The 26,683-nt window shown below is 48.5% G+C and overlaps 1 protein-coding gene across 1 annotated transcript in view; it reads right to left on the reverse strand.

Annotated features, from left to right (window-relative positions):
• NTRK3 (neurotrophic tyrosine kinase, receptor, type 3) overlaps positions 1-26,683 on the reverse strand; it is a 221,217-nt gene that overhangs the window by 142,304 nt on the left and 52,230 nt on the right. The window contains 8 exon segments of the mRNA XM_009335182.1: positions 2,380-2,482; positions 4,247-4,317; positions 5,163-5,186; positions 8,648-8,944; positions 11,165-11,306; positions 11,901-12,043; positions 14,343-14,500; positions 21,916-21,984. Of these exon segments, the coding sequence (XP_009333457.1) occupies positions 2,380-2,482; positions 4,247-4,317; positions 5,163-5,186; positions 8,648-8,944; positions 11,165-11,306; positions 11,901-12,043; positions 14,343-14,500; positions 21,916-21,984 (1,007 nt within the window).

Genomic DNA, 26,683 nt, shown 5'->3' on the forward strand with positions numbered 1-26,683 from the left:
GACATCAAGCACAAACGCAAGCTTCAAGGTATCATTGCCAGACTGGGGACCAACTGCAACAGCTCAGTTGAGACCCTAAAGTAACCAAAGGAAAAAGTAAGGCTCTGGACTCACGGACCTGCAGAGCAGCAAGGAAGGAGAGTTTAGAAACTGCATTTTGGAAAGTGTGCAGGGGACTGTGACATTTCTTGAGGGCTGAGAAATCAATCAGCTACAGCTGGCAGGGCAAGCCATAGCCAGGGTACCACCAAGCATCCCAGCCACTGCAGGTGAATGGAAGACTTGCCTTTGTGATGTGGATGAAAGTGGTGAGGTTTGGTAGCAAGCCTGGTGCACAGAAGGGAGTTACAGGCTAAAGATGCAAAGCTTGGTGTCATGGCAGTTGACAATGGCACTATGGCTAAAGAAAACAGCGCATGCAGAAGAGGCACTGGGGAAAAGCAGGAGGCTCAGAGCAGGTAAAGCCATGTGCTAGGGAGACTGTCCACAGGGCAGGAGGATCTGCAGCCTCCAACGGGGAGCAGAGCTTAGGCAGTATGAGCAGGCTGCCCATGGTGGTGCCTATGACACTTGTGACTCATTAAAGAGCTATATCCCTGATTTAAATATGTATTTAATTTCTGTCAACTCCATCTCTCCAAGCAATGTCATCAATAAAACTTTTAGAAACTCTACCGGGCTATGGTTTCATATCAAAGTTGGAAGAAATACAGCGTGATGAGGAGGTAAGCAGGCTTTTCTGGCTAAACATTTTTGCGTTCCAAAAACTGCGCACACAAGGGCATATCACAGCACCCCTATGGATTCTGGGAATGCAGAATGTGCACTACCACACTTATCCAAACACCTCCGAACATGTACACACATCTGTTCACCAAGACTGGTTACTGACATAAGGTTCACTCCTCTTTGATTCTTGCATTAGGGTCAGAAGTTACTTTTCCTTTTTCTATTTGTATCTCTAAGCCCCATCAGTGGCAAATGCCCAAGCACTTCCAAAGTGTTCTGACACATCCCTCCAGAAGGCACATAACATCATCCCAGTTTTACAGATGGGGAAATTAAAGCAGAGACAGAGGTTAAGACAGCTAATTGCCTATGGACACTAAGTGAGTCAGTAGAAGAGCTGGGAATTGATCCCACGAACCGTGTCCTTCCATTCCTCTACTCCACCCACCAGTTAGTACACCCTACCAGATGGTTCTTATCATTGGGCATATGGACTAAATATTGCTAAGTTGGTGTAGAATATTTGCTATTTAATTAAATGTCCCATCTTCTCTCTCCATAGGATGCATAGGAGAAACTCCAGCCAGAATCCCATCTGGGCCCCCTCAGCAGATGTCTCCATAAAGCAAACAAAGCCCTAGGCAAGCACAAGAAACACTCCCAAACCTACCAACCTGCCCTGCAACGCAGACCCCAGCAAGGCCAGGAAATAGGCTGCGACTCAGGAGCTTTGGAAGAAGCTCATGTTTGTCAAAGTCTGGCTTCAAATGGTGTATGCATGAGCCACCAATTAGGCTGGGAATTACTTTGTCATGTGAAGGCTCTTCCTCCAGCCTTTGCTGGGCACCACCGACGCTGTCCAACTGGAGATACCAGCAGAGTCACAAAAAGCAGATGGCACAGAGTCATCTACTTTCTTCTGGCATTAGCTCTATCACATCACTGGTGTTGGTAGGACAGAGAGACCAGTTCTGCCTGGCAAACATCAGACGCCTTCTCACTTTCCAATCGCTACCAAGGACACTTGACATAGCTCCTAAAGTTGTTATTCATGACGCAGAGGAGGAAACCTTCCAACAGAGAGGCAGCAGAAAGAGACCTTCCACATCACTGAAAGACAGGTCAGCAATTGCTTTCCCGGCACGGACCTTACAAACTTACAGCAGCATCTCAGTCCCCATTCACAGACAGGCACAGAACGGGTGCACCTGCCTTTCCAACAGAACCCAAACCAATTTCACATCCTTCTGTTCCCCCTTCATACCCCGCGCTCTGCACCCAGTGCGACGCAAGGGGCAACCCATGCATCATCAGGTCCGCAAAAAAGATTTCATTCAAGAACATGCTCTCCTGAGTACAACTCCCTCAACGCGTGGCTCAAAGCTCTTCTGGGCAACCTGTAGATGCAGTTATGCACTGATAAGGAAAACGCATGCTTCTGCCCAACAGAAGCACATACAGGTGAGAACCACCAACCTGTATATCTTCATTACTCTCTCAACAGAGGAGGGCTGGACAACGTTCTCTTTAGAAGCCTTTGCACCAATACTGACAACGTAGGAATAAAACCACACCACCTTTCCACGGGTGCTATAAGAGCCGGGCAATCCTGGAAGGTGCCTCCTGCTAAAGGAAAGTGACTGCACGTACCTTTCATCCCAAACTTGGACCGCCGGCCATACTTGTTGATCATAATAAAGAGGACGACCAAGAGGACACAAGCAAAAGCTGCCAGCCCAACCGCTATGGAAACCTGAAAGGAAAAAGCCTCAGAGTCAAGACAGAGGAATTTAGGCATCTAGATTGGAAATACAGCACCTCCTTGCCCAGATAACCTTTATGTTCATACCATCTGCTGCAGCCCCGTGGATATCAGCTGTGGAGCAAACAAGCAAAAGCAAAGGGGTCTGGCACAGCTCGGAACCATCACAGGCTGTTTGCAGGACTGGGAGGTTTGGGATCTCCCTATCAGCGATGCCATTCTGGCACCAGTTCTCCCCAGCCTCTCACTCCATACAACTGCAGGGAAGGAGGACCTCTGCTCCAAAGTCTGGGCTCTCCCTTCACTGCATCACATCATGAGCCTCCATTTGTGACATCACCACTGTGCCCTGACATCACAACACTAAAGCTATACTAACCTGAGCTGGGAACACACAGGAGCAGCAGAAAATTCTTTAGAAAGAGCAACTCTGTCTCCCTCCAAACATCCCTCAGGAAAAAGAATGAGGGAAAATAACACGCCAGAAAAAGAAAACAGAAGAAATTAAGTAGAACTGTTTTTTTTCCCAAAAAACATTTGGTTTTCCTAAAGCCTCTAATGGTTCCTCATTTATTGTAATTTTTAGTAGTAAATATTTACACTACAAGTGTCAAAGTCCTTCACTGGAACTGTAGTTCCACTGTGTCAGTGCACAAGCAGAGGAAAGAAAACCTCCTTGCCCTGAAGGGTTTACAATTCCAGGCTTATTTTAATATTTATGAATATTTATTCCTTCAAGTCTTTGCTCGAGATACTTTTATTGCATTGATGTAAACAACAATTTCTTTGGCATTTGTCCAATTGTTCTCCTGAACTGGGTCTTGTGATGCATTTAGACTTCAGTTCCTTTCACAAAACTGTATTCTGCAATAATAGAAAATACATCATTTAACCAAGAAAAAGTAATTTCATTTTGCAAGCTTTTTCCCTGCCCTTGGTACATTAGCTATGATATTTTTAAATTTTTTATTTTACCACGTTCCATTCTCATCCCCCAGCTTGTTTTCTGTGCTTTATATTTAATAATCAGTGCACATTATTACTCCAGTCTCCCTGTTCAAAGCTTTCACTTCAGTTATAGGAGATTTTCAATTGGATGAGAACTGAAACCAAGGTGGATTGAGTTTTGTTCATTCTGTTAAAACCTGGTGGGTTTCAAGACCTTAAAACTTTCACAAAATTAGAGCAATTGTGTAACATGCTATTTTTTTTCCCAGTACTTATACACTTTTTTTTTTTCTTTTTCTACCTGGATTCTGCAGAAGAAAGAAAACGTTGAGATCTGACAAGCCATAGGCTTTCTTTCCTTTTTCATTTTTGGCATGCCCTGCAGAGCAGGAGAGAGGGCAAACTGGCATTGACAAAATTGAACCAAGCTGAATCTGAGTCCCTCACAGGGCTAAACTTAACAGTTCAATAATAGTATGAAACACACAGTTGCCTGTTTGTTTGTTCTCTGGGTGCTACTTTTTTAGAGTGAGAATTTCTGACCCTGCCAGCAGCAACTTCACAGGATGCCTTATTTTCAAAGAGCTCCCTGGTTCCACACTGCAGACCCAAGAGGATCAGATGGTTCATGTCAGTATTTTACTTGCCTGACACAAGTCACAAAATCCTTCTGATTGTTGTCTTGAGTCATAAAGGAAAAGATTTTCCTTGCAAACACCTCAAAACAGCACAGGAATGTAAATACTGAGTCATCAACAGCACGAAACGCATGCAAAACAGTTCTGTAAAGAAGAGGACAGAACTCACCCCAAAAGTGTCCTCCTCCGGTTTGTGGGTCACAGTAATCGGTGGGGTGGGACTCACTTCATAATCACCGACTGAAAGCAAAACACCAAAGACAGAAGATTCAACGTGGCTCCATGGGACTCCCAAGGCACCAGCACATCCCCAATGGCAGTGCCTGACCTAGTGAGATTCAGTTCACCCCTAACAGAGGCTGCAACTTTCTATTTCAGAAGGCACCAAAATCAACCATCAGAGAGTTCCCTGTGCACATCAGCAGGGAAAACACAGGCCGGAGCAACGTTGACTGCACTCCAACCTTGCAGACAAGAAACATTTGGGTGCCTGGTGTCCTAGGGTGGGTGGCCTTCACCTCAGGCCATCTCCTAGAGATGGCTTCTCCTCTTTCTCTGAAGAAAGTTACTTGGATGTTTTGGGGGTTTTTTGGGGGGTGGGGGGAAACAAAGAAAGAATCTGTTGAGGAAACACTATAGAAATTGAGTCCTGCTTCTCATCCCAGTCCACACTAGAGATCATGTTGTAAATGGGCCATGACACACAATTGCTTTGTGGATTGGCCAGCCTGCATCTAGTTAAGACCCCTTCCTCTACACCACAACCAACTGGTTAGTTTTGGTGATACTTATCTCCAGCCCTGCCATTTAAGACCCCAAAGACTGTCATTTCCACTATAGGACCTTCTTTAGGATGTCTAGAGGGAAATGAGCATCTCCTGGGCTCTAGAGATTGCCCAGCTGATCAAGAGCTCCCCAGCCATCTTGCTTGAGCACATGGAAGCCAGGGCTTTGTGCAATCTCCGCCAACTTGCTTTTGGCTTCCTGATTTTTCCTCCAGGAGCACCTAAGTCACAGGGGGAGGTGGGGGAACAACAAAAAAACCCCGCACACCCACAGTATGCAAAGGGCAAGGAGACACTTACTTGAGACAAAGTTGTCTGTACTCTCTGTGGAAAGGACAAAGAGAGAAGCAACACAGTTAGCAGCATAGCAAAGGGAGAATGGTCTCATTCCCAACCCGCCTCAGTCACGCTCCACCACCCCAAAGAGCCCAGGAAACAAAAACTTCTCATATTTTGTCCTGTTGGGCAACTGTAACTGGAAATTGGAGCTCATGTGCCAGCAGGACATGCTGGAGATCAGGATGGAGAGCCCGGGGTAACTGTGCAGGGCCTTGGGCTGAAACAGGATGGGAGGGATGCTACTGCAAGGCCAGAATGGAGAACAATTAGCAGCATGCTAACCAAACTTTTGAATGGTCATTAAACGATCCTGCTTTCAGCAGGTGAGCAAAGCTCGACAGGCACACGGGGCTCAGCAGGATGGAGGTGGAGGTGGAGGGGAGAGAAAGAGATTTTGCCTTGCATGGCAGTGTTGACCCAAGGACAAAGTCATACAAGGATGAAGACCAGCTCCCAGGGAGGAGAGCCCAGCTTGGGGCTGGGGGTTAGAGGAGACCTCCTCTGACCTCCTTTTCATGAGCCACTCATAAAAGCTAATAGCATCTGAACTGGACACGGAGGCTGTGGCTGCCCTAGAGCTGCCTCTTGCCCGAGACAGCCACACCAGTCCCTGCTGTCTCACTCTTGACTGCTCCAGTCTATTCAGTAAAGCTTCTTCAGCTTCGAAGGCAGCCGAGGCCCCAGACAATGAGGTCTAAAGCTCTCGGTGACACTCAGTTTACATAGCATGGGAACAATGTCAGCTTTCAATTCACTCGCCCTTGTAAGAAATTGAGCCCAATATTAACTGGAGTTTACACAGCTTTGCTGGCAGAGGGCTCCTGGAAGGATGCTGAAACATTCATGCTGAAGTACGGGTGAGGTTTGGAAGGGAAGCGTAAAACAACCCCCGGGTGACAAACACGGCTTCCCAAACCAGAGGGAAAAAACCTGAAAAAATATTTTTGTTTCATTTCAAGTCAAGCAGAAGTAACTTTCCTTGGCTTTTTCCAGCATGGGGGGGGAAGAGGAAGAAACATTTCATTTGAAGACCTTTTTTTTTCCCTATTAAGACAGAGAGAGTCTAGTCATAAAACTCTTGCTGCTTCTACATTTTCCCCTTTCCATTTTTCTCTGTTGGACTAAGCAAATTCAACAGAAACCCACAAAACGTTTTTCCCGCTAAACGTTATTTTTCAAAATATAAAACATAGCCAAGAAATTTCAGCCAACGAGTTCTGTGAGGAGTTCCCAAAGAACTGAACACTCATCAAGGAGGAGGTAGGTACATTAACCTCTGTGGATTAAATAAGGAGATGGTAGCCTATGGTAGAGATGCCAATGACAACACGCAATGATATTTTTATCTGGAGATGACGCAAATCTGTCCTGGGAGCCACTGCCCTGGCTTCTAGAGCCACAACATTGCAGAGAAGCAGGATATGGCACGGGGCATATTTCCCAGCTCCCATCCAGCTTCTAACAGGACCCTTCTCCTCTCAAACAGAGAAGCACAATCTGGCACAGTACCAACAAGAGATTGCAGACCAGGGGTTTCTAAAAAAAACATGGTCATGGGTCCTTTTCTATGCTGATAGGAAGTTTTCCAGACATTATGCTTTCATTAATTAATTAAGACTAATAATCTTATCCTGGGTAGTGACAGCAAAATCCTTGCATGTGTGAATAGCTATAGGCAATAAGCTTCTTGAATGAACCGCACTGGGGAACCTTCAATTTGTGGCATTTTCTGGAGGAATCTACCTTCAAATGGGAAACTATAAGTGTCAGCTGCATTGAGTGTTCATGTCAGCTGTGGCAGTGGACGGAGCAACAAACTTCAAGGAAAGTAAATTACATCCTCCATTGGGCTGACAGGGTCTGCCAGGGTGAGGAACGGCTTGGGACTTTGGATCAGAAGAAATAAAAGAAATGGGTCAGTTCCTCCTGAGAAATGGTTCAGGGTCTGTAAGTACTCCACACCAACAACACATACAAGGCGTGGGTGAAGATGGTCTCACAAGGGCAATATTTTACATATATTTCGCACAAATAGATTCTCCCAGAGCCTTTGACACAAGTGGCTCTTCAAACATCAACATGCCTTCCCACATCACAGCCTGGCTCAGATCCATTTCCAAAATCAGCTCTCTGGCACAGACCTGTCCCCTTTTCTGGAGGTCCAGCGCCTACTTAAGAGCTGTCCCCATTTCACAGATGGGGAAATTGAGTCACAAAGGTGGGACCTGACAAAGCTGAGACTGCAAACCTATGCCTCTCCTCACCCACCTACATTTGGTAAGCTGTTCTTCTGCCCTGACAGAGAAACATAAATAGGTCAGATAGCCAAACAGGGCATCACCCTTGAAGCCAGAATACAAATTTTCCACTCCCATCCATATCAGCTCATTTGGTCAATTGCCAGATCTTCAAGGCAGAGATTTGGGTTTGCATTTATAATATTTGACCTGTGGGAAAACTCTGTGTACATATATGGCGTGATATAAATAATAAATGAGAGTATCGTTGGTATTTTTCTATATTTAGCAAACACCCTATTTTGCTGGATTTTCTTGGGCTGCAGGGGCCAATTTAGAGCTGCCACTTTCCCATGGCATCATTCCTGAAGGCAGCAGCATGCACAGGTCTTAACTCCACGATGGCCAGTGTGGTGTTGCAATGACAGAGAGGAGACCAGGACCCTCCATGCTCCTATAGAGCAGACAGATCACCACAAAAGTCTCTACTGCACTCCCCAGAGCTGGATCTTCATGTCCTCAAATGCTTTTTTTTTTTTTCCCCGCAGTTAAGCTCTGAATCACTAGGGAGTACAACGGGGAATTCAAAACAATCAGTTAAGAAATCCCAGCAAACTGATGCAAAGCGACTAATTGAGCCGTCGCATCTTTTGTAGACGTGTCATCCTGGAATTGCACATGTCATATTTAGAAAGAAAATAATCCTGACACTGCTGCATCCAGCTGTAACCATTTCACAAATGCAAGCTAGAAGAAAAAAAGGGAAGAGCTGCATCACTTTAAAGGGCTTTCCTTTCTTTAGGTTATAACTAGCACTCACATAAAAGAATACTTTCTCTCAAAAAATTGGGCAACCTCTTTGGGGCACCCCAGAGGAGATCCAAAATAATTGACCAAACTTACATTCTATTCCCACTGAAATCCCTAAAGATCTTAAATAAAAACACTACAGAATATATTACACAACAAAAATATCTAAACCAGTTAGTCTCTCTGCACTGAAGAGTTGTTATGACACCAAAGCACACTTGAGCAGGAGAATCATACTGGTCAGAAGAGGCCTCCAGAGGTCACCTCCTCCAACCCACTGCTCAGACAAAGGCCAGCTTGGGTTGTCAAGGCCTTGTCTAGGTGCAAGGATTACTGGTGGGACCATAGTAAGACCTTTGGGTTGCAAGCAACCCTAATGAGATAAACTGAACATCCTACCTGGAAAGGGCTTTTCAAGGAAGTGTCCTTTGATGGTTTGGTTGGCTGAGCCCAGCTGGTTGGTGGCCACAATCGTGTAGTTGCCATTGTTGTAGTGAGTGGGTTTGTTGAAGAGCAGGCAACCCTCAGACACTTCCCCTTGTTGGTAAAACTCCATGTGGATGATCTCTGTCTCCCGGAGGACCTGGCCGTTGTGCAGCCAGTGAAGGGTGGGAGCTGGGTTCCCATGCACCTAAAATGCAATACAGTGCTCCAGGTGTAGCACCGGCTCCTCCAGGGTTAGGATGCGAGGGGGATCTAGCAGAGAGAAACATGGCAGGCTCACAGCACACCTCCACCCACATCATGTCTCTGTACACCACGGAAATTAAGATCATTGAAAACGCAACCTCCAAAATCCCTTGTTTTTTCTACTCTTCCCATGGATGTCTGCAAAGAAGCAGTGCGAAGTCACAAGAACCACTCCACGCTCCCCAGAAGGAGGATCTGAACCATAGCCAGCTCTCTTGGGCTTGTGAACAGGGGTACAAATTAACCACTGGAATGGTCCTTTCACCAGCCCAGAAACAATTAAGCTTGGAGTTGCCCCAGTCCACACACCTACTGCTGCTCTCCTTCCCCTCAAGGGATCACGGGAAGGCCTCCTGACCCCATTAAGGAGGACACTGCGACGTAGCACTGTTATATTACACGTGTAAGGTGCCCCTTGGGGGCTCTCCAGTCACACCGAGTAATTTTGGATTGCATAGCTGTGGAAGCAAACATCCCTCAGCGACTGCCTGTCCTTGGGGATTTTGACTGCCTGAATATCCCAAAGGAGTTCTCACCCGCCGAACACCCTCCAGGGGTGTTTTAATTAAAGGGAATAGAGTGGGAGAAGGAAAAGAAAAGCAGAGACTCCACCTGCAATTTATTGCATATGCATTGTCTTCCCCCCGGGACACCCCAGGAATTCAAATGTTGTTCTGCCATCGCTTCTGAAACCCCATTTACAACACCTACATGTAAAGTCCCAAACCCCAAGGCTGGCAAGGTTTGAACTAGAAGAACAGAGTTTTGTGCAAAGACAAAGGACACAAAAAGATGTAGGTCTTCCCTAAAACTCTCCTTTTCCTGGTACCATCCAGCTGCAAAGACAAACCATGGGGCATCCACAAGGAACAAAAACAATGCACCAACTTTGACCCATCTTTTGGAAAAAAGATGGTGACTTTTTCAGGCAGCGAAGGTGGTAGAAGAAAACAAGGTGCAGAGCTGGTTGGAGCCAAGCAAAATTCTTCCACAAGCACCCAGCTACCCTGAACCACACAGCCATGTCCCAGCCACCTCCTTTCACTCGCAAGCCTAGATCTGCATGTGGCTTGTTCACATCTTCCTGGCAAGGAGGATTCAAAACAGGCAGCCACCTACACACGCACAAACCCAGATCTTTTCAGCGTGAAATTACAGCCTGAGTGATTGGTCTGGGCAACAAGAGCAGGGGTAGCAGAAACTGTCAGCAGGTTACAGGATTACATGGGTGAAAATAGGCATTGGCATGATGCTGTTTAAGGTGTGGACGAAAAGATACTAAAATGCACTGCAAAAAACACCCGCCTGCTGACCAATCACCTCTGAGCCAATGCGAACTTTAATTACTTCCATTCTTCAATCCATCAATAGTACTTATTGGGAGGAAGATGAAAGTAGTAAAGCATCTGTTCTCCTCTTTCCAGTCCCCTGGGACCCCTTGTCTTTATAGCAGCTCTTGCACTGCACTGGACATGCAACACGCGTGGGTTTACCAAGACTAGGCAGGATCCTGCATGGGTGTCCGCTCTACCTGGCACGGTTCGGGGTGGGGGACAGATTTTCAAACTACAGAGTAAGGACAAATATTACAGACACAGCAACATACAGTAAATCTCAGCTGCTTGAGAGCGCAAAGCTGTGTAAACTTCCTCTTAAGGTCAGGTTTGTGTTAAGTTATATTAGAAAGCACAGAGAAAGTTTAGCTACTTGCAGCTAAAAGTGAACAGTTGAAATTTGACATGTGCATGTTTACACGGTGTTTGCTGTTTAACTATATAGGAACAGATCTGGGAGGAAGCACTAGCATCCCTGAATTCAGAGACAAGATTTACACTGGGTTTAGCAAGGGTGACATTTAACCACTCACATAGCATCAGGGCGAGCCAACTCCATGTTTGTAAACAGAGTTTTAGCCCCTCTATGGCTTTTCCTTACTCCGCTGGATCTTCCAAGAGACGGGTGGAGAGATGTGCACCACCAGTGTAGCACTGCTGCTCCTCCCCTGCTCTAGTGCTCATTTCTGCATTAATGGAAGCAGCAGGAAAGCAAAAACACCGACACTTGAGAGAGCTGTGCAAGGATCCACCTCCTCCTCACCGTGCTCAGCTCCTAATCCTCATCCACAAAACCAGTAGCGTCACAGGTAGCAAGTGGCCATGCATTCACACGGTTCCCAGGGCAGCCCTCCAGCCTCTTTATGGTCAGGGTCTCTCCACTGCTACTTACAGTAGACGGTGAGCAGCACACTGGCATTGCTCATCCCCACCACATTCTCGGCAATGCAGGTAAGCAGGAACCCGTTGTCCTCACTGGTGACATTCACCAAGGTCAAATTGATGGCATGAACATTGGTCCAGTTGAGGTTGGTCTAAAAATCCCAGAGAGAAACACAGACAGAAATCAGTGTCTGTTGGCTTCTCTCCTCTCCACTCCTGCCCCCAGAAGCCGAGTATCCCAGTTTCCACATAAGATGTGAAAAGGTCTCCAAAATCCAAGGACAGCTAGGATCTGGGTGAGGGGAAGCGTTTCCTGTAAGAATATCTACTGGGAGGGGGAGAGCTGCAGCATTGTAGCACTGATAAACATGGCTTGCCTCTGGAAAAGCTTGCTTAGCTGCCTATTTCAGCTACAGCTATTGCAGACACCTCTATAAACAGGCAGTTTCATTAGAGGAGACACGAGTTAATTTAATTAGCTTCATATCTCAGTGCTCCCTATCTCATCTTTATTTTCCAGCCATACAGAGGGAAGGTTTTGTTGCCTTCAGGTAGTTCCCAGGTTCTCACGTGGATACGGTATGGCCTCGGTTTTCCTTTGGATACAGCCCTTTCACATTTCTCATAGCAGTCTCCACCATCTACCCGACCCCCTGCCCTGCATGCACAGACCTGGGGAACCCGTGGCAGCTGCCTTGCCTTTGCCACATTGGGTACAGGCAGCGCCGAGGTCCCGCAGCCCCTACCTGGTGCGTGTTGATGGAGTGGAGATCGGCCACCGTCCAGTCGACGTCAGGCAGCGGCGAGCCTGAGCCGTTGCAGGTGATGACGGCGTTCTCCCCTTCCCGCACCGTCAGGTTCACATGGCTCACACTGATCTCGGGGAGGTCTAGGAGAACCAGACACCAAGGCACTCAGGTGTGGAGCAGCATTTGCTACAACCAGCTGCAGGGTGCACACATGCGGACCCAGATCCTGCCAAGCTGTTTCCCAAAATCAGCCTCCAGCACCCCGGGATAAGTAGCAGGAGGCAATGGCATGGCCTTGCCCTACTGAGGGAAGGATGAGGCATGGAGATAAGGGAAAGTATGGACAGTGGAGATGTGCCAGCTGAACAGATCCTCCCATCACGCTCGAATCCAAATTTGTGTCCAGTTCTGGCTGCCCTCCCCTTCACACAACCCCCCTTTCCCCATTCCCCCTACTCCCACAGAAGCTGCTCTCGAGGGCAGTCACCTGGGATGGGAAAGCTGTGTGTGCTGGGAGAGGATCCAAAGCATTCCCACCTCCAGGGACAAAGCACAGAGCACATAGTACTCCGGGTGAGGAGAGTGTCCCTCTAATTTATAACAATCAAGAGAAGATGACCAAGGATGTGTCTTCATATTAACTGCAGCTCTCCTAATAAAAGGTGCCCTTGTTCTTCCTTGGTGGTGGCAGAGAGATTCACTGATTTATGGTGGCTCTAATTTACACCGCTTCCTTACTTGCTGTCACAGGCGCCAAATATCCTTGCAACGTGAAAAAAGACAGTGCTGGTTGCAAGAAAGGCAGACAGCCTTCTTGCATGGGGAAGGCTTTCTGGGCTCATCGTAGGGGCAAATTGGGTAGGCAGGGCAGGGGGGAACTGACCAGTGGTCCCCTCCCATTGTAGGGCAGCAGCATCCATCACACCAACCCAAAGACATGGATGGGGATACACATCCTTTCATTGCCATCAGGGAGTGACAGCAGGAGGGACGCAGCATTGCACTGATTTGGGGGCATGACAGAAGAAAGGAGGCAGCGGTCAAGGCCTGGCAAAGTTGCACAGGTGGCAGGAATCAGCGGAGAGGGAGATGGGAGGGACACATATGGTCTCTCCAGGTTGAGCTGATATCAAACATGACCACACCAAGCCATGCCAGCCCTCAGCAACAAAAGGCAAAGACAAATGGGGTGTTGTTACAACATCCCTTGAGTCATCTTAATGCTTGAACAGAAAGACTCTCCACTGGAGGAAAGCAGGTCAGTGTGGCTCCCTTCCCTTCCAGGAGACTGCAAGTTCAGGAGGTGCTTACCCTGCACACCAGCACATTTGTGTTCCCAAATCGGCACCCTGCTGTCACCTCAAGTCTAATACCACCACATTGACAGAGTCACCTTCTCCTCCTGTCCCTGATCCCTAAGGATTTTGTTTTTCCTCTAATCCTTGCAGATTATTCTTCCCATGTGGGGAGGAAATTACACCGGTCTCTCAAGTCTTTTTAGTTCATCCACATGCAGGCACACTTTGGCCAATTTCCAGAGCTTAATAAAGGGTCATTGTGAACTTGAAAAAAAAAAAAATCATGCAAATCCAAATGTGCATGCTGTTTGTCTACTACTGCTATAAATTCCTAGAACAGAGAACGATGATCACAAGAAGAAAACCTCTGGTTTTCCTCCTTTTCTCAGCCCGTGAGTTTGACAGCTGCTTGTGTATAGACAGTTTAACTGTTCTTTTGAAGGTACACCTCCTTCCCCTTACTCTGCAAGGGATGCTTTCCAGTAATGGCAATAGCAGAGCAAAAACTGACACCAAACAGGCAGCTGATGTGTGAACAAGGTGAAGGAAAAAGGGATAACTATTGAACACGCCTCATGTTGCTCCTGTGGCCACTGGACTCTTTTAAACATCAGCAGGGAACAGAAAGAGATATAAAGTCACTCCTGCCTCTTCCCTACAGACATGGGCTTTCAACTGAAAAAATAAAACAAAAGAAAATGAATACAGATGTGTATTTCCTAAGAGTAATTGCAAAAGATAAGGTGGCAGCGTCTTTTAACAATATGCTGTTTCTAGGATTTGTTAGACAGAGGAAGAGCAAAGTGAAACATATCTTTTTTCAAGACATCACGTAGACTCATCACACACACTTTGTCAAGCAACAGCATTACAGTAAAGGCAATGCCCCAAATTACCTGATACCTTCAGTCATACAGCAACGTCAGCCCCACACTTACACAGATACTCTGTTTTTAATCCACAAACTACCCCGATCAGCTTCAATCGTCTTGTTCTTGACTACACGGTGGGATTCTGCTACAGCAGGTTCCCCAAGCGAATGGTTGAACCAGAGGTGCCAGATAGGACAGGGCTCCTTCCTAGCACCCTCCTGTCCTCCCGTGCACCCAGCCCCAGGACCGCAGCGTGGGCTGTGCCTTACCGCACTGGGTGATGTTCATCTCCTGCAAAGGGATGATGGCAGCATCCATGTTCATGCAGTAGAGCTCCTGGTACTGCAGGTTCGCCTCACCCTTCTCCTGCCAGAGCTGGATCCAGCGGATGTCGCAGCTGCAGTTAAAAAGGTTCCTCTCTAGTCTCCTACAGGCAGACAGAGCATAAGAAAGGATGGTGGGGTGGGAAAGGACGAGCAGGGCCATCACCTGGCTCCAAGCTCCCCAAGGAGGATAGCCACCATGCAGGTGCAAGGGTCCCTTTAGAGCTAAGGGAGAATTCTCCTCTGCATTATTTGCCTGGGGTCTTCTGGCACACGTTGTTCACGTCTCTCCCGACTCCAGAGAGACCAAGGTTACACATCCATGTGTTCACACAGTCTCCTTCACGCACGCACACAAGGTTTTACATCTCCCAGGGCAGCACGTGGATACACGCAACGTCTTTCACCACAAGATCTGTGCATCTGCAGCTTGGTCCCAAAACATTCATCCCTCAGCAAAGGAGCAGGCAGCTCCCCACTGCCTTAAAGTATTGATTCACGTCTTCAAATCCCACTTCAGTGGAGGTCCAAGACCCCGCTGGGCAAAGCACACCTCCAGCCCCCAGAAGCTCTCAGTGAAGCTGGCAGCTCTTCTCCAGAGTACCTTGTACAAACACAGCCTCCTGGTGACCCAGGGCACGAGCTAATGCGCAGGGTATCATGCATTTTAATCAAATCAAACAGCACTGCCCTGACACCCTGCTGACCTGGCTAGGAGAAATGGAAGAAAGCACTGCCTTTAATATACTTCATTTAAAACACACTTACACATAGTTTATATACCAGGAATGTTTATTATAATTGATTTTCCAACCTATTAACCATTTCATTTACATTTTTAAAGCCCTGCAGCTCTCTGTGGAGATGCAAGGAGGTCAGGTCCCAGCAGGGAGGAAAGCCAAGTGCTCAGCCAGGACAGACTGAGTTGCCAACGTGGTTTGCAACGATAACTTGAGCAAAACAGGAGATACAGCCTGAACAAACAAAATATCTCCCCACATAACTGTGAAGGAAAAGAAAGCAGGGGACCAGAGGAGCCAGCACTGCAAAAGGTGAGCTCAGTCACCCCAAAGCAGAAGGGCATCTCCAAAGGTCAAACCATTGCTTCACACGATATCTAGATCCCCCGTCATAGAGGGGGAAGCTGTTTTTCTGGTCTGGTCTGCGTGTTACTGCAAAATTCACGCTTGCTTTTGCAAAATTAATTCTACCAGCTAACAGGATTTGGAAACAACTTTCCAAACGTGTGCAGCTGCTGTTTCGTCAATACAGTACTGCAAAAGGAAGGGGAGGAGAAGGGATCTTCTGGTAGCACCCAGGGGTGTTAAACCTGAACCCTAATGATGCCACTTTGAATCTTTTCATAGAACAAGATGCCATCTGACTTTTTTTTTTTTTTTTTAAGAACAAACACTGAGTTAAACTTCACTCTGTGGCTTTTCATTAGTTCATTCCTTTCCAGTCAAAAGCACATAAACCTTTGCAAGACAGGTACAAGGCTCAGACAAGCGACTCAAAGGCCAAAGCACCAAATTTAACAGACTAGAGCACATTAGTGCAGCGATTTGGTAGGATTCAAATGACGAGGCATTCCCTGCATGCTACGACAGGTACTGCCAGTGCCTCACACAGGGTTTGCATCCTCTTTAACATGGCCACAAATCCGCGTTTTCCTCAGGATTCTCCCAAGGTCACTGCTTACCAGCAGGACATGGGATGGCACGTGGGTAAGAGCCACAGGGCTCAGCTAACGGCAGATCAGGTAACCGCAGTTGTACCCTGGGGTCCGTCAGGGAGCTGGGGGAGCTCAGAAGCAACGGGGGAGAAATTCTGCTCCGTTGCAAATATCCTCACGAAACGAGGCTGCCGGGGAGAGCCGCTGTCCTAGCACTTAAGGGCAGCTCTGTAAGTAATAGACAGCTGCCTTCCTGGCCCATTGCTAATTCATGAAGGCTCATGAATAATACAGGAGCAGTGGGCTTCAGGGCAGAACTTACCCACGACCTGCCCCAACGTCAGTGATGTAACTCACTCTAATCGAGACCCCCACAGGGGCTTTTGCACAAATTAACTCCCATTACTGGCTGGATGTGCCGAGTGCCACCAGCAGCTGGCATGGCACCGTGGGTAGAAGGGGCACAGATGTACGCACCCGTTTTCCCCAACACGCGTTGCAAAAGCACTCTTGACACATGGGAGATGCCCTCCCTCCTCGCCTGGTGCCTGCCCTGCCATGCCAGCCGGCTCTCCAGAGAGGTGCACAGGGATTTCCACGCTCACACTGTCCTGCACCCGCCCAAAAACCTCAACCTCCAACTCTCTCCTCAGACCCTGTCAGTGCCCCAGCTTCAGGGCTTGCAGGGATCATTAGGAGCTGCAGCTCCTTCCAACCCTTCCTCCCATGACACCTCTAACATGTCCCCACTACCTTTGACCCTCTGCTTCCCTTCTCTTCAAGAAGGAGAAGCACCTTGGGGAACACAAGGTGCCTTTTGGCTAAAACCCACTGTCAGGCCAGGAGGCATCGCCATGTGCTGCAGAGACGTCTCCATCACAGTGAGAAGGACAAAAACTGGTGCTGAAAGGCATGGTGGGGCAGCCAAGAGGTCTTCATTGCTGTCATGTGCTTAATGGGTGCAGCAGCACCGCAGTGAGAATTAAGGCAAGGGGCTCCTTCTCATGGGACGCATCCAGCACAGCTTACTCCCGGAGAGGACAAGTAAACCCAAAGGGCATTTTTCGCACATAGCCTTAGCCTGGAAATGTTGCGAAAGCATGGCTTGGCTACAGGCACTCAGGAGCTGTGCATGCTCGCACACCTTCTGTAGACCTCGTTAAAACTGAAAACGCCTGTGAGAAATAGCAAGTATCACAGCCGCAAGTGAACTGGGGTCTCTCTGCACAAGCAGAGCTCCTTTCTGCACCAAGGAGTTGGCCTGAAAAGGGACCAAACCCACACATGAGCCAGAGCCATCCACCAGCCCCCGGGCAAAGCACAGGCTTGCAAGCAGGGCATGCTCCGGGCACAGTCCCTTCGCTCGTGTTCGGGACAGAGAAAAACTGGGACAATCATGCCGTGCACTGTCATTTGAGGTAACAATGACAGGGCTGAAACCCCAGAGCCATCCGGGCACCGAAGTCAACTCTACAGAGACCGCGGTGCTGCCAGCACCTAGCTGACCCCAGCTTTGCTCCCCGCAGAAAGCTGTACCCATCACCTCCCAAAACTGCCTGGGAAGCCTACACCAGCATGGACCAGGGCAGGAGAGGGATGCCATCAGCAACCCAGTACGTACTGGGACAGCCAGGACTTCACATACACACGGAGCGGGTTTTTTTCAGGCTAGGCAGCTAGATGAGACACACGCCCTGTCCCATGCCTCCCCACTCATCAGCTAAAACACAGCTGTCTGCAGCTAAAGCCCCTCAGAGGGCAGTTGAGATCCTTGCCACACTTACCCTGTCTGTTTTGATTCACATAAAACTGCTGCCGAGGCTTCGTACACTTGCAATTAAAATGTTCTCCTACCTCAGGACTCAGACCGCTTCCCTAAGCCTGAGAACAAAAGAGCACCCAGCAGAGAGAGAACAAAACCTATTTTTGTTTTTCATTTCTATTTATTTCCCAGAACCAGGGCTTCTCTTGGCGGTCCAGCCAGAATTTGTTTCCGAACCCCTGCCAGAAAGGGATGGGATAGAAAGGGAAGAACTCAGACAGGGAGCGATGCGTGGCATGTGACAGCTGGATTAGCTAGCGCAGAGAGCAGGAAAGTACCCACTGTCTAGCTACAACTCTATTAGTGTGACTGTTGGCAGCAATAAGTTTTTAAGCTAGAGGCACAGACAATGTTAAGTTGGACTCATAACATTAACAGAGGTGCTGCTGTGCCCCATCCTGACCAAAGCCTCTTGCTATAGCATTGCAGAAATCTACTGCAGGGCAAGCTGGCAGGGACTGCTGGTATTAGAAATGCTGCTGGGCCGGGCAGAGTGGCAAGACGTTCAGGACTACAAGGTTTTATACAACCAAAGATGTAATTGGACCCAGAGTATTAGGTCTTTCTGGGAAGGAATTTCTTGAAATGTCAGCCCTAAGCTCTCTGAGGACATGACAAAGGAAGCCAAGGACATGACAGAGGAAACCAGCTGTGACTTCTGGATAAGAAAGGCTCTAAGTCCAATGTTTATGAGCTGTTGCATGTGTCAGATGCTTCCCTGTGCACACTCAGCTTCAGACTTCGGAGAGTTGTACACACATTAGCTCGAGCCCTGCCGGTCAAGGTCAGCCCGTGCTGTGGGAATTAGGGCTGGAGTTACTGGAAACCATTCCAAGCCTTGCTTCTGGCTAGGAGGAGAAAGAGATAATATTCTTTGGAAGTGTGCCTCATTTTTGCCACCCTTTCTTCAGTGAGTCAGCATGGGAGAAGCTCAGCTCTGCTTAACAACAAAAGAAACTCTGCTTTAAAGCAATACCATCTTCCTGAGCTTGAGATGCCTTGAATGCAGCCAGACAGCTGTTTCAAGCCCCAGATTCCCATCCACCTGCCTGCTCTCATAGCATGGCATGATCTTCACATTAGTCTTCTGCTCTTTCCTCCTCCGTGTTCACCGTGAGTGGCTTTGTTGGGTCTCATGTTCCCTGGTAATCTCCACGTCGCACCAGTTGTAGTTCCTCTCCTCCCAACACTCTCCTGGAGACAATCCTCCCATCACTTCCCTTCCCACGTGCTCCACTGCTCCGAGCTGCCTCGCTGCACATCGCGGCTTTGCCTTCGATGACTATCCTCCCTCCGGATCCACGGTTGCCTGGTAGCGGCTGGGGCACGGGTACTCAATAGGGTGCCTCTGGTAAACCACTGCAGACCTGCACCTGCTTGTCCCACCGACCCTCCCTGTAGACCTAACCCTCTCAAGAAGACCAGACTCTTGCCAGCGTCTATCTGTCCCTGGGGACTTCTGGCCTCTCCACGGCCGTGCACCAGTGCTGCTACTCAGCCTGCCTTCCTCAGGCTTGCTGCCTCTGCGTCGGTCTCTGCTGCTCACCGCCTTCTTCCTTTCCAGAGAGTTTTGGCTCAACTTCAAGTCCTTGGCTGATGTCACTCTGCAGCTCCCTTCCCAGCTTTCACCAGTGCTTCACACTCACTTTATGTGGGCCATGTATTCTGTCTCCCTCCCAGATTCTGGAAGCCTCCTTGGAGCTCAGCATGCCAAAAATCTGTCTTCTACTCACCCATCCTCTGCATTTCTAAAAAAAATACAATATTTCCCACTTTTGTGCATCCATTATTAATTTCTCCCCATCTCGGGGATTTGCTTTTCCTCATCAACAGGTCCCATCCTTCTAGCACTCAGGACCATGACCGCCCCACAGTAGCTAACATATGTCTTTACCTTAATTCCCAACATCTTTATGTGAATGAGTATTCAGAGCCCATAGCTCAGGCTACACCTCCATGCTGTCTTCTCAAACAAATCCAAAGCTCAGCAGGACAGTTTCATGGCCCCAGGGAGGACACCGCAGGAGCATCCCCCTGCCCCATTAACACCAATGTCCCAGTGGGTATCGGCTAAAATATCTCTCTCCTGTCATGCTTCGGGGAACAGCTTTGTCGTGTTGTTCTGGTTCTACCTGTGCTCACGTGGATGGAGGGTCCTTAGTGACAAGGGAAAATTTGTCAGGAAGCACCAGTGACAAAGCAATTCTTCAGAAAAAATAAACTTGACCAGGATCTTACTCCAGCCCAGCCAACAGCAAGCCAGGCCCTGCGGGCACGCACATTTGTAGGTCTAAATTGATCACTGGAGCTCGTGCCAGGGGCGTGTTTGCCAAGATCCCTTTCACAGCACAGTGGCAGGAGAGGTCCGGCCGAGGGTCCAGCCCCACGCAGCGCCAAGCCTCCCCGCAGGACACCATGCACACCACACATCACATCTGCGCTGCGTTCCCACCCCATCACCTCTCCCTACCAACTAGCCCCACGAACTCACACATTTCTATCTGCATTGCTTCCTTCATCAACCGGGGCTTGTTATCTCCAAGAAAACCACTCTGAGCACAGCTCCAACTGGAGCCAAGCAATTCAGATCCTTCCCATTTGCCAGGCTGCAGAGCGCTGGCCCCAAGTGACTTTGCTGACACCAACCGAAGCCACCCCAAGCACACCAGCTTCCCTGTCAGGATCACCGTAGCAGGACAACATGGACATATTTTTCATCAGGTGGGGACAAGTACACTTTGCTGCCCAAACAGCAGCATCTCAATTCCCTTTGTGACTGGTATTGGTCTTTTGAGCCTTGCTTGGGCTGGCAGACCTGGGACATGCCTGAAGAAACAAAATATGACCAAATGAAACAAAGCCGCATAAGAATGAGCCCCGCTGGAAGAATTCCCATTAATCTGCAGGCTCACCGTTACCCCAGGCCCTGCCAGTGCCTCTAGCTCAGGACTGCAGCCCCATTTGCTCCTCCACTCTTGGGTCTCTCTTGGGTAACAACCATCAATCTGAGTTTTGCCAGACGGTGCAATGACAATAAGTAAAGGTCTAAGAATACAAATGACTCATGCTATTAAACTTGAAACCTGAGCCAGGCTTGAAAAATATTTAGAGCTGTAATCAGCGAGGAGACAAATTCCAAATTCAGCATTTTAACTCTGCAAGCCAGATTCCCCATCAGAAGGGCGTTTCTCTATTTTCTAATATCACTATTAGTATTTTTCATTTAACAATTTGACAGAAATAAAATACACTGCAGTAACACCGGTGATAACACACTTACTCCCACTTGAAAGACTGTCTTTATTCTTTCATAAGTCACTTCTAGCTTACAGCTCTATTGATCATCAGTGAGGATGAATGGAGCTTCCCAGGATCCTCTGGGACAAATCCTACATATATATATTTTTTTATTCCCACCAAACAACTATTTCTAAAATTCAACAAAACAGGTCATCAGGGCAACGCTCCATTGATTTCATGTCCACTTATTCTTCAAGCACAGCGCTGAATGCTCTATCAATAATTCAGCAGGCTGAAGGCCACCGGTGCCCCAGGAGAGACACTATCTCATCTCCCACATCAGAGCTGGGAGGTGCTTCGATTGCTAGAGAGCAAGGGAGTCATTCACCTAAAAAGCAGGGGTGTCTTATAAAGCATGTCCATGAGTTAAGGAAAAACAGTTAGTCCTACCCTGCAGCAGATGAGGATCAAGTATTTGAGAAGATTCACTCAAAATCTGGCCTAGTAAGTATTTCTAATGTGTTCCCAGAGTTAGTCAACCATTTACTACCCCAAGCATGACTTGTTCATCATCCTGATGTTAATTAGCCAGGCGCTGCAAAGTTAAAAGAGAAGCAGTTCTGCTCTGGTGCTCCCGTACCCGGGAAACCCTCCCAAGGATAGTGCTGCCCACTGGAGTTTTAGGTAATTATTCACAGGCTTCAAAACAGCTCTATTTGGAAATCGTTCCTCCACTCAGCCTCCCCTCTTCTCCCAGGAGATACCTCCAGGGTGGGACTTACAGTTCAAAGAGTCGCAGGGTCTGGAACAGTTGCCATGACAGAGTGGTGAGCCGGTTCCCAGAGAGGTCTCTGAAAATTAACAAGAAAAAAAAAAAGTAGTCACGGTAAATAATTCCTCCTGCACGTGGCCCTACCGCCTCCGCAGAGCTCATCGTCCTCCTCTACGGGGAGGCGGTCAGGTAGTTTAAGACCCAAGTTTAGATTTCATAATGAGAGATTTTAATGAGGAAGAACACAAATGGAGGTTTCTCGGTTTACTTTTTTTTTTTTCAAGGGGGAAAATGGTTTCTATCCTGCTGCCATGTTAAGAAAAAAATCCAAACAGAGCAAGACGTGTCCAATTCTTGCCCATGAATCTGGAGCTCGACCAACCATAAGCAGAAAGAACAAGTCTAATTTCACACCTTGAACAAAAAAAATTAAGTACAAACGTCATGTTAAAAATAGTAACAGCCAGGTTAAACTGACAGCACGATGATTACCCAAGGCGTTATCATATGATCTGCAGTAGCTGTGCGCTCAAGTGTCCCGGTATGGCTGTGTGTTGCTTGCACCCAGGGGTACCACCGCTCCAGCAGCTAACAGCTCCCCATCCCTCTCTCCATCTGCCCAAACTTGCAAAAACATAAATCTCATCTACCTGGGAGAGCTTTGCAACCCAGCAGACATCACCTCTTCAGCTGAAAGCCAGAGAGGATAAAAGAGTGTAAAAGCAACCGAAGTACTAAAAACAAGAGGAAGAAATGTGTTTGGGGCAGACTAAGCCGAAAGAGAAAAGCCCCAGGTTTCTAACGACTTGAGAAGATGGTAATGAAATGCTTTCGGTAATGGGCACCCTTCTCGGGGATGCCCGGCCAGCCTGAGAGCCGCCAACCGAGGGACCAGCCCACGAGGTGAGCAGAGGGATGGGTGGTCACAAGCTCTGGCAGAAACCCAAATCCTCCCATATCTGTGCTGGCCTCCATAAAACACAGGAGGTGCTGCCTCACGTCCTTTGCTGAATCCAGCCCCCCCCCCGCCAGCTCCCTCCCCATTGTGAGCCACCCGGGCGGGCTGCGGGCAGACAGGGCAGCTCGGTGCGAGGCTGCAGGCACCCTCCTGCCTCAGCCCTGCTCGCTGGAAAGGGTGGTGAAGGGCCAGAGGCATGAACCACCTGGAGGTTCATTAAACCCTCGGCTGGCCAGAGAGGAGGTACGGGACAAGGTGGCACAGAGGTGACAACAGGCAGCCCGGCCGTGCCAGGCTCAGCCCAGGACCCCTGATCGATTTGCAGAAACACGCTAAAACCAAGACAGCTGATCCTGGAATGGCTCCTACCAGTGCAGGTCTGATGCACGAGGATTTGGGATGAGAGATTTATTTGTCGCCTTACACCGGGTTGCAGCGAGGGCAGACACATGTTGGGCAAATGCAGAGAGGTCACAGCCCAGGGACCGACAAGGGAAAAGCAACTCCGGTCCTGTCCCACCTGCCACCAAACAATGCTGCAAAGCCCAAAGCCCTGCAATTAGAAGTGGGGAAGCCGCTGCAGCTCACGCAGCAAACCATCATCCCGAAGGCTCTCCACGAGCCTGGCAGAAGAATAAGCCCAAACACCACGATGGCACAGTGCTGCATCATTAAATTCTGGCTCTGCTTCACGTCAGACCGTCCCGCTGCGGAAATGACGGCAAACCACAGGTACCTCATTTCACATGACTAAGATCCCACTATTCCTACGGCTGTAGACAAACTGCTTCCAGCCTCTGATAAAGTTTAGAAAGGCGGCAAAAATAGCAGGTGAAGCTAAGGGGTGGGGGGGGAAGGAAATATAGCAAAACTCCCTCTTTTATCCACCCTGGAGCACTAAGCACCTGGAAACTTTGCAAAGACAGATGAAAAGTAGGAGGGGAAGGAGCAGCTCGCTGCTACTGACAAGCGAGACTGTAAACTCCCACCCCCAACCCAGGGAGAAGAAGGAAGCGTAAAGGGGGATGCATGAGAGACAGCAAGATGTGGGAGAGAGGCAGAGATGGAGAGGAGGGAGTGAATCTTGCTGGAATGTCCTTTCTCAAAGGTCATGTTTTGCTACATTAGGCAGAAATGTCAAGAGAAAATTGGATTCTGAAAGAGAAGAGAAAAAACAACAGGCTTTCCACGCAAATAAGGGAATCAAAAATAGCATGATCATGTTATTACAGTTTAGGACACAGAGAGATGGAGAAAGGAAACATCCTCACTAATGCAAGGAGCTTTGCCAGGCAGATGTGCTCCGCTTCTCATCCCCTGCAGTCCCTGGGAACCAACTCCTACCACCTCCTCCCTCCCCCAGACAACAAACCACAGCAAGTGGTTAGGCCAAGAGGAGATGGGTCTTCACTCACACACATCTGGCAGGAGACTCTGCTCTCAAAGGGCAAAGCTGGTGTCCGATCCGACCTGACCATCAACTTCTGCAGGGCTGGTCCAGGGACATGCACCAACGGCTCCGTTTCAGATCAACCAGGATACACACGGGGAGGAACATGTTTGTCATTGGAAGCAGACACCTCAGACACTTTAAAATGTCAGAAAGGTCCTTGCAATGGACCCTTGCAAAGGTCCCTGATCACAGTACAGAGACAGGAAGGGGCTGCACACATAAACACGCATTAAAAATACACTATTTTGGTCACAAAGCCAAACGCTCTAAAGGTCAGAGATGCCAGGACTGGGTTTCCACGTGCAAAGGGTACATCTGCTGACTTCTGCCATGAAAGATACAGAGCTCCTCACGGAAAAACCTCACTGCACAGCACTGATTTCTCCCCAGAATAGATCCATCCCGCATGCCGGATGGGGCAGGTTTCCCAGGGAAGATAGCATGTGATTGTGTAATTAGAGACGGTATGCACACGAGGAGATTAAATTATGGCTCCACAGGTGAAGCCCTGAGCTCCGGCGCTCACGAGGTTCCCCCGTGCTCAAACCTCTGCTGCATGCATTGAGTTTCCCTGTATTTTGCAGAGCATAAATGGGGAGAGGATTGGGGAAAATCAAGGCCCTCCCAGCCAGGACTAGTCTTCTTCCAGCTCCAGCTGCCCGTTCTGCCTTCCTGCTGCTGTTTCCAAGGCTGAAAGTCCGTTGTCACCTTCAGATCCCTGCCGTTTGCAGCGACCTGAACCCCCAACCCTCCTGCACCCATGGCTGGGCAGTGCCAGGTCTCTCCTTCCCAATCCATTTGCCTTCCCCCGCCCATCCAGGCGCTTCTCCCCAGCTGGCTGAATCACACTAGCCATCCTTCTCCAGCCACTCCCAAATACTTCTCAGCCCCAATTTCTTTATCCATGCCCAAATTTCCTATGATCTTCCCTGCCTTCACATCCTCCCATCCCAGTGTCGCAACAAGAGCTGCCGCTCCTCATCTCCCCTACATGCTCCCAAACATCCTTTGCAAAACTTCTCCCTCCAACTGGATCAAGAGCCATTCTGCCTATGTAAGGAAACATCCCAGAGCAAAATCAAGTCTTCCAAGCAAAATTTGCCTTTTGACGAAGTTTCTTCCCCTCCACAAAAGGAGGGTGCAGGTGCTCTGTAACAGAAACACCACCAGTATTTTCTAGCTTGAGGAAAACAGCCTATTTCCTCCCCTCCCATCCACCACCTCAAACATCTGAGCAGGTTTTTATTTGAAACTAGAAAGAATTAATAATAATTTTTAAAAAAGTAATTCAGCCAGGAGCAGACACCCAACACACAAAACTTCAGCCTGAGCAATTAAAATTTGGCAGAGTTATAGGAAAGTGGAAGCAGTCCTGTAGCGGAGCGTGCCAGACAACCTTTATAACAGCCTGTACATCAGCTCCACCTGTAATAAAATACGGCACATCACACGGTGAGGAAACACAAGGGGAGGGAAGCAAAACGCCTTCCCTGCGTATTTCTTAGCAGCAAATGGGAAACTGTCTCTCTCAGGACAGACCTGCCATCAGTGCTCCTGGAGCACATTCAAACTGCTTCTTTGCCATGGGACATTTTCTCCATCACTCACAAGACGCTGTTTTCCACGGAGACAGTCTTTAGAAATAGCTGCCAGGCTCCTTTTTGCCTCCGGAGCAGGTTTCAAAGGAATTGCGTAGGGAGAAGGGGTTGGGTGAAGCTTGCCTGGACCAGGTCCAGGGCAGCACCCAACCCACTCGTGACTCAGGCTCAACACCACTCCGCTCTCCTCCTGCGGCAGCAGCCATGCTCCTAAGCCTCCTGCTTTGCCGGTGGCTCGTCACGCCATATCCCCACCAGCCTTCTCCACCAGCAACCCCACGCACATCTCAAAGGTGGGACATTATCACTGAGTGACAGCAAAGTCCCAGTTCTTGCTCTCTCCCTCCATCCATCCTCCTCCTGCGCTTGAAAAGAGGTGGGTGGATGTAGGACGAGAGGGGTCTGGATCCGTGCAGCCCAGAACAAGTGGACTTTAGTGCAAGAGGAGATGGCATGTTTCCTCTTCCCTCAATTACCCAGCAGCCAAAAGTGTTTCCACTATTAAAGCCATTTTTATTCAGCTAAATTAAGCTGGATGCCTCATTAATGACAGCAACAAGCAGGAGCCCCTATAATTAAACTGTAAGCTATATTATGTGGTTCAGCCCAATGCAATGGCAGAAATGCTGCTGCTGGGGAGGGACCCTCCTTGCCTGTCTCTCCTCCACTCGTCTCCATCCTCCACTTGCCCTTATTTCCAACCTTATACATTTACTTCTGCGTGAGAGAAGTTTTTCACACATTTTAATAACACGGTACCACTCTAAAA

Source organism: Pygoscelis adeliae, unplaced genomic scaffold (genome assembly GCF_000699105.1).
Source record: "Pygoscelis adeliae isolate BGI_AS28 unplaced genomic scaffold, ASM69910v1 Scaffold21, whole genome shotgun sequence".
Classification (NCBI taxonomy): Eukaryota; Metazoa; Chordata; class Aves; order Sphenisciformes; family Spheniscidae; genus Pygoscelis; species Pygoscelis adeliae.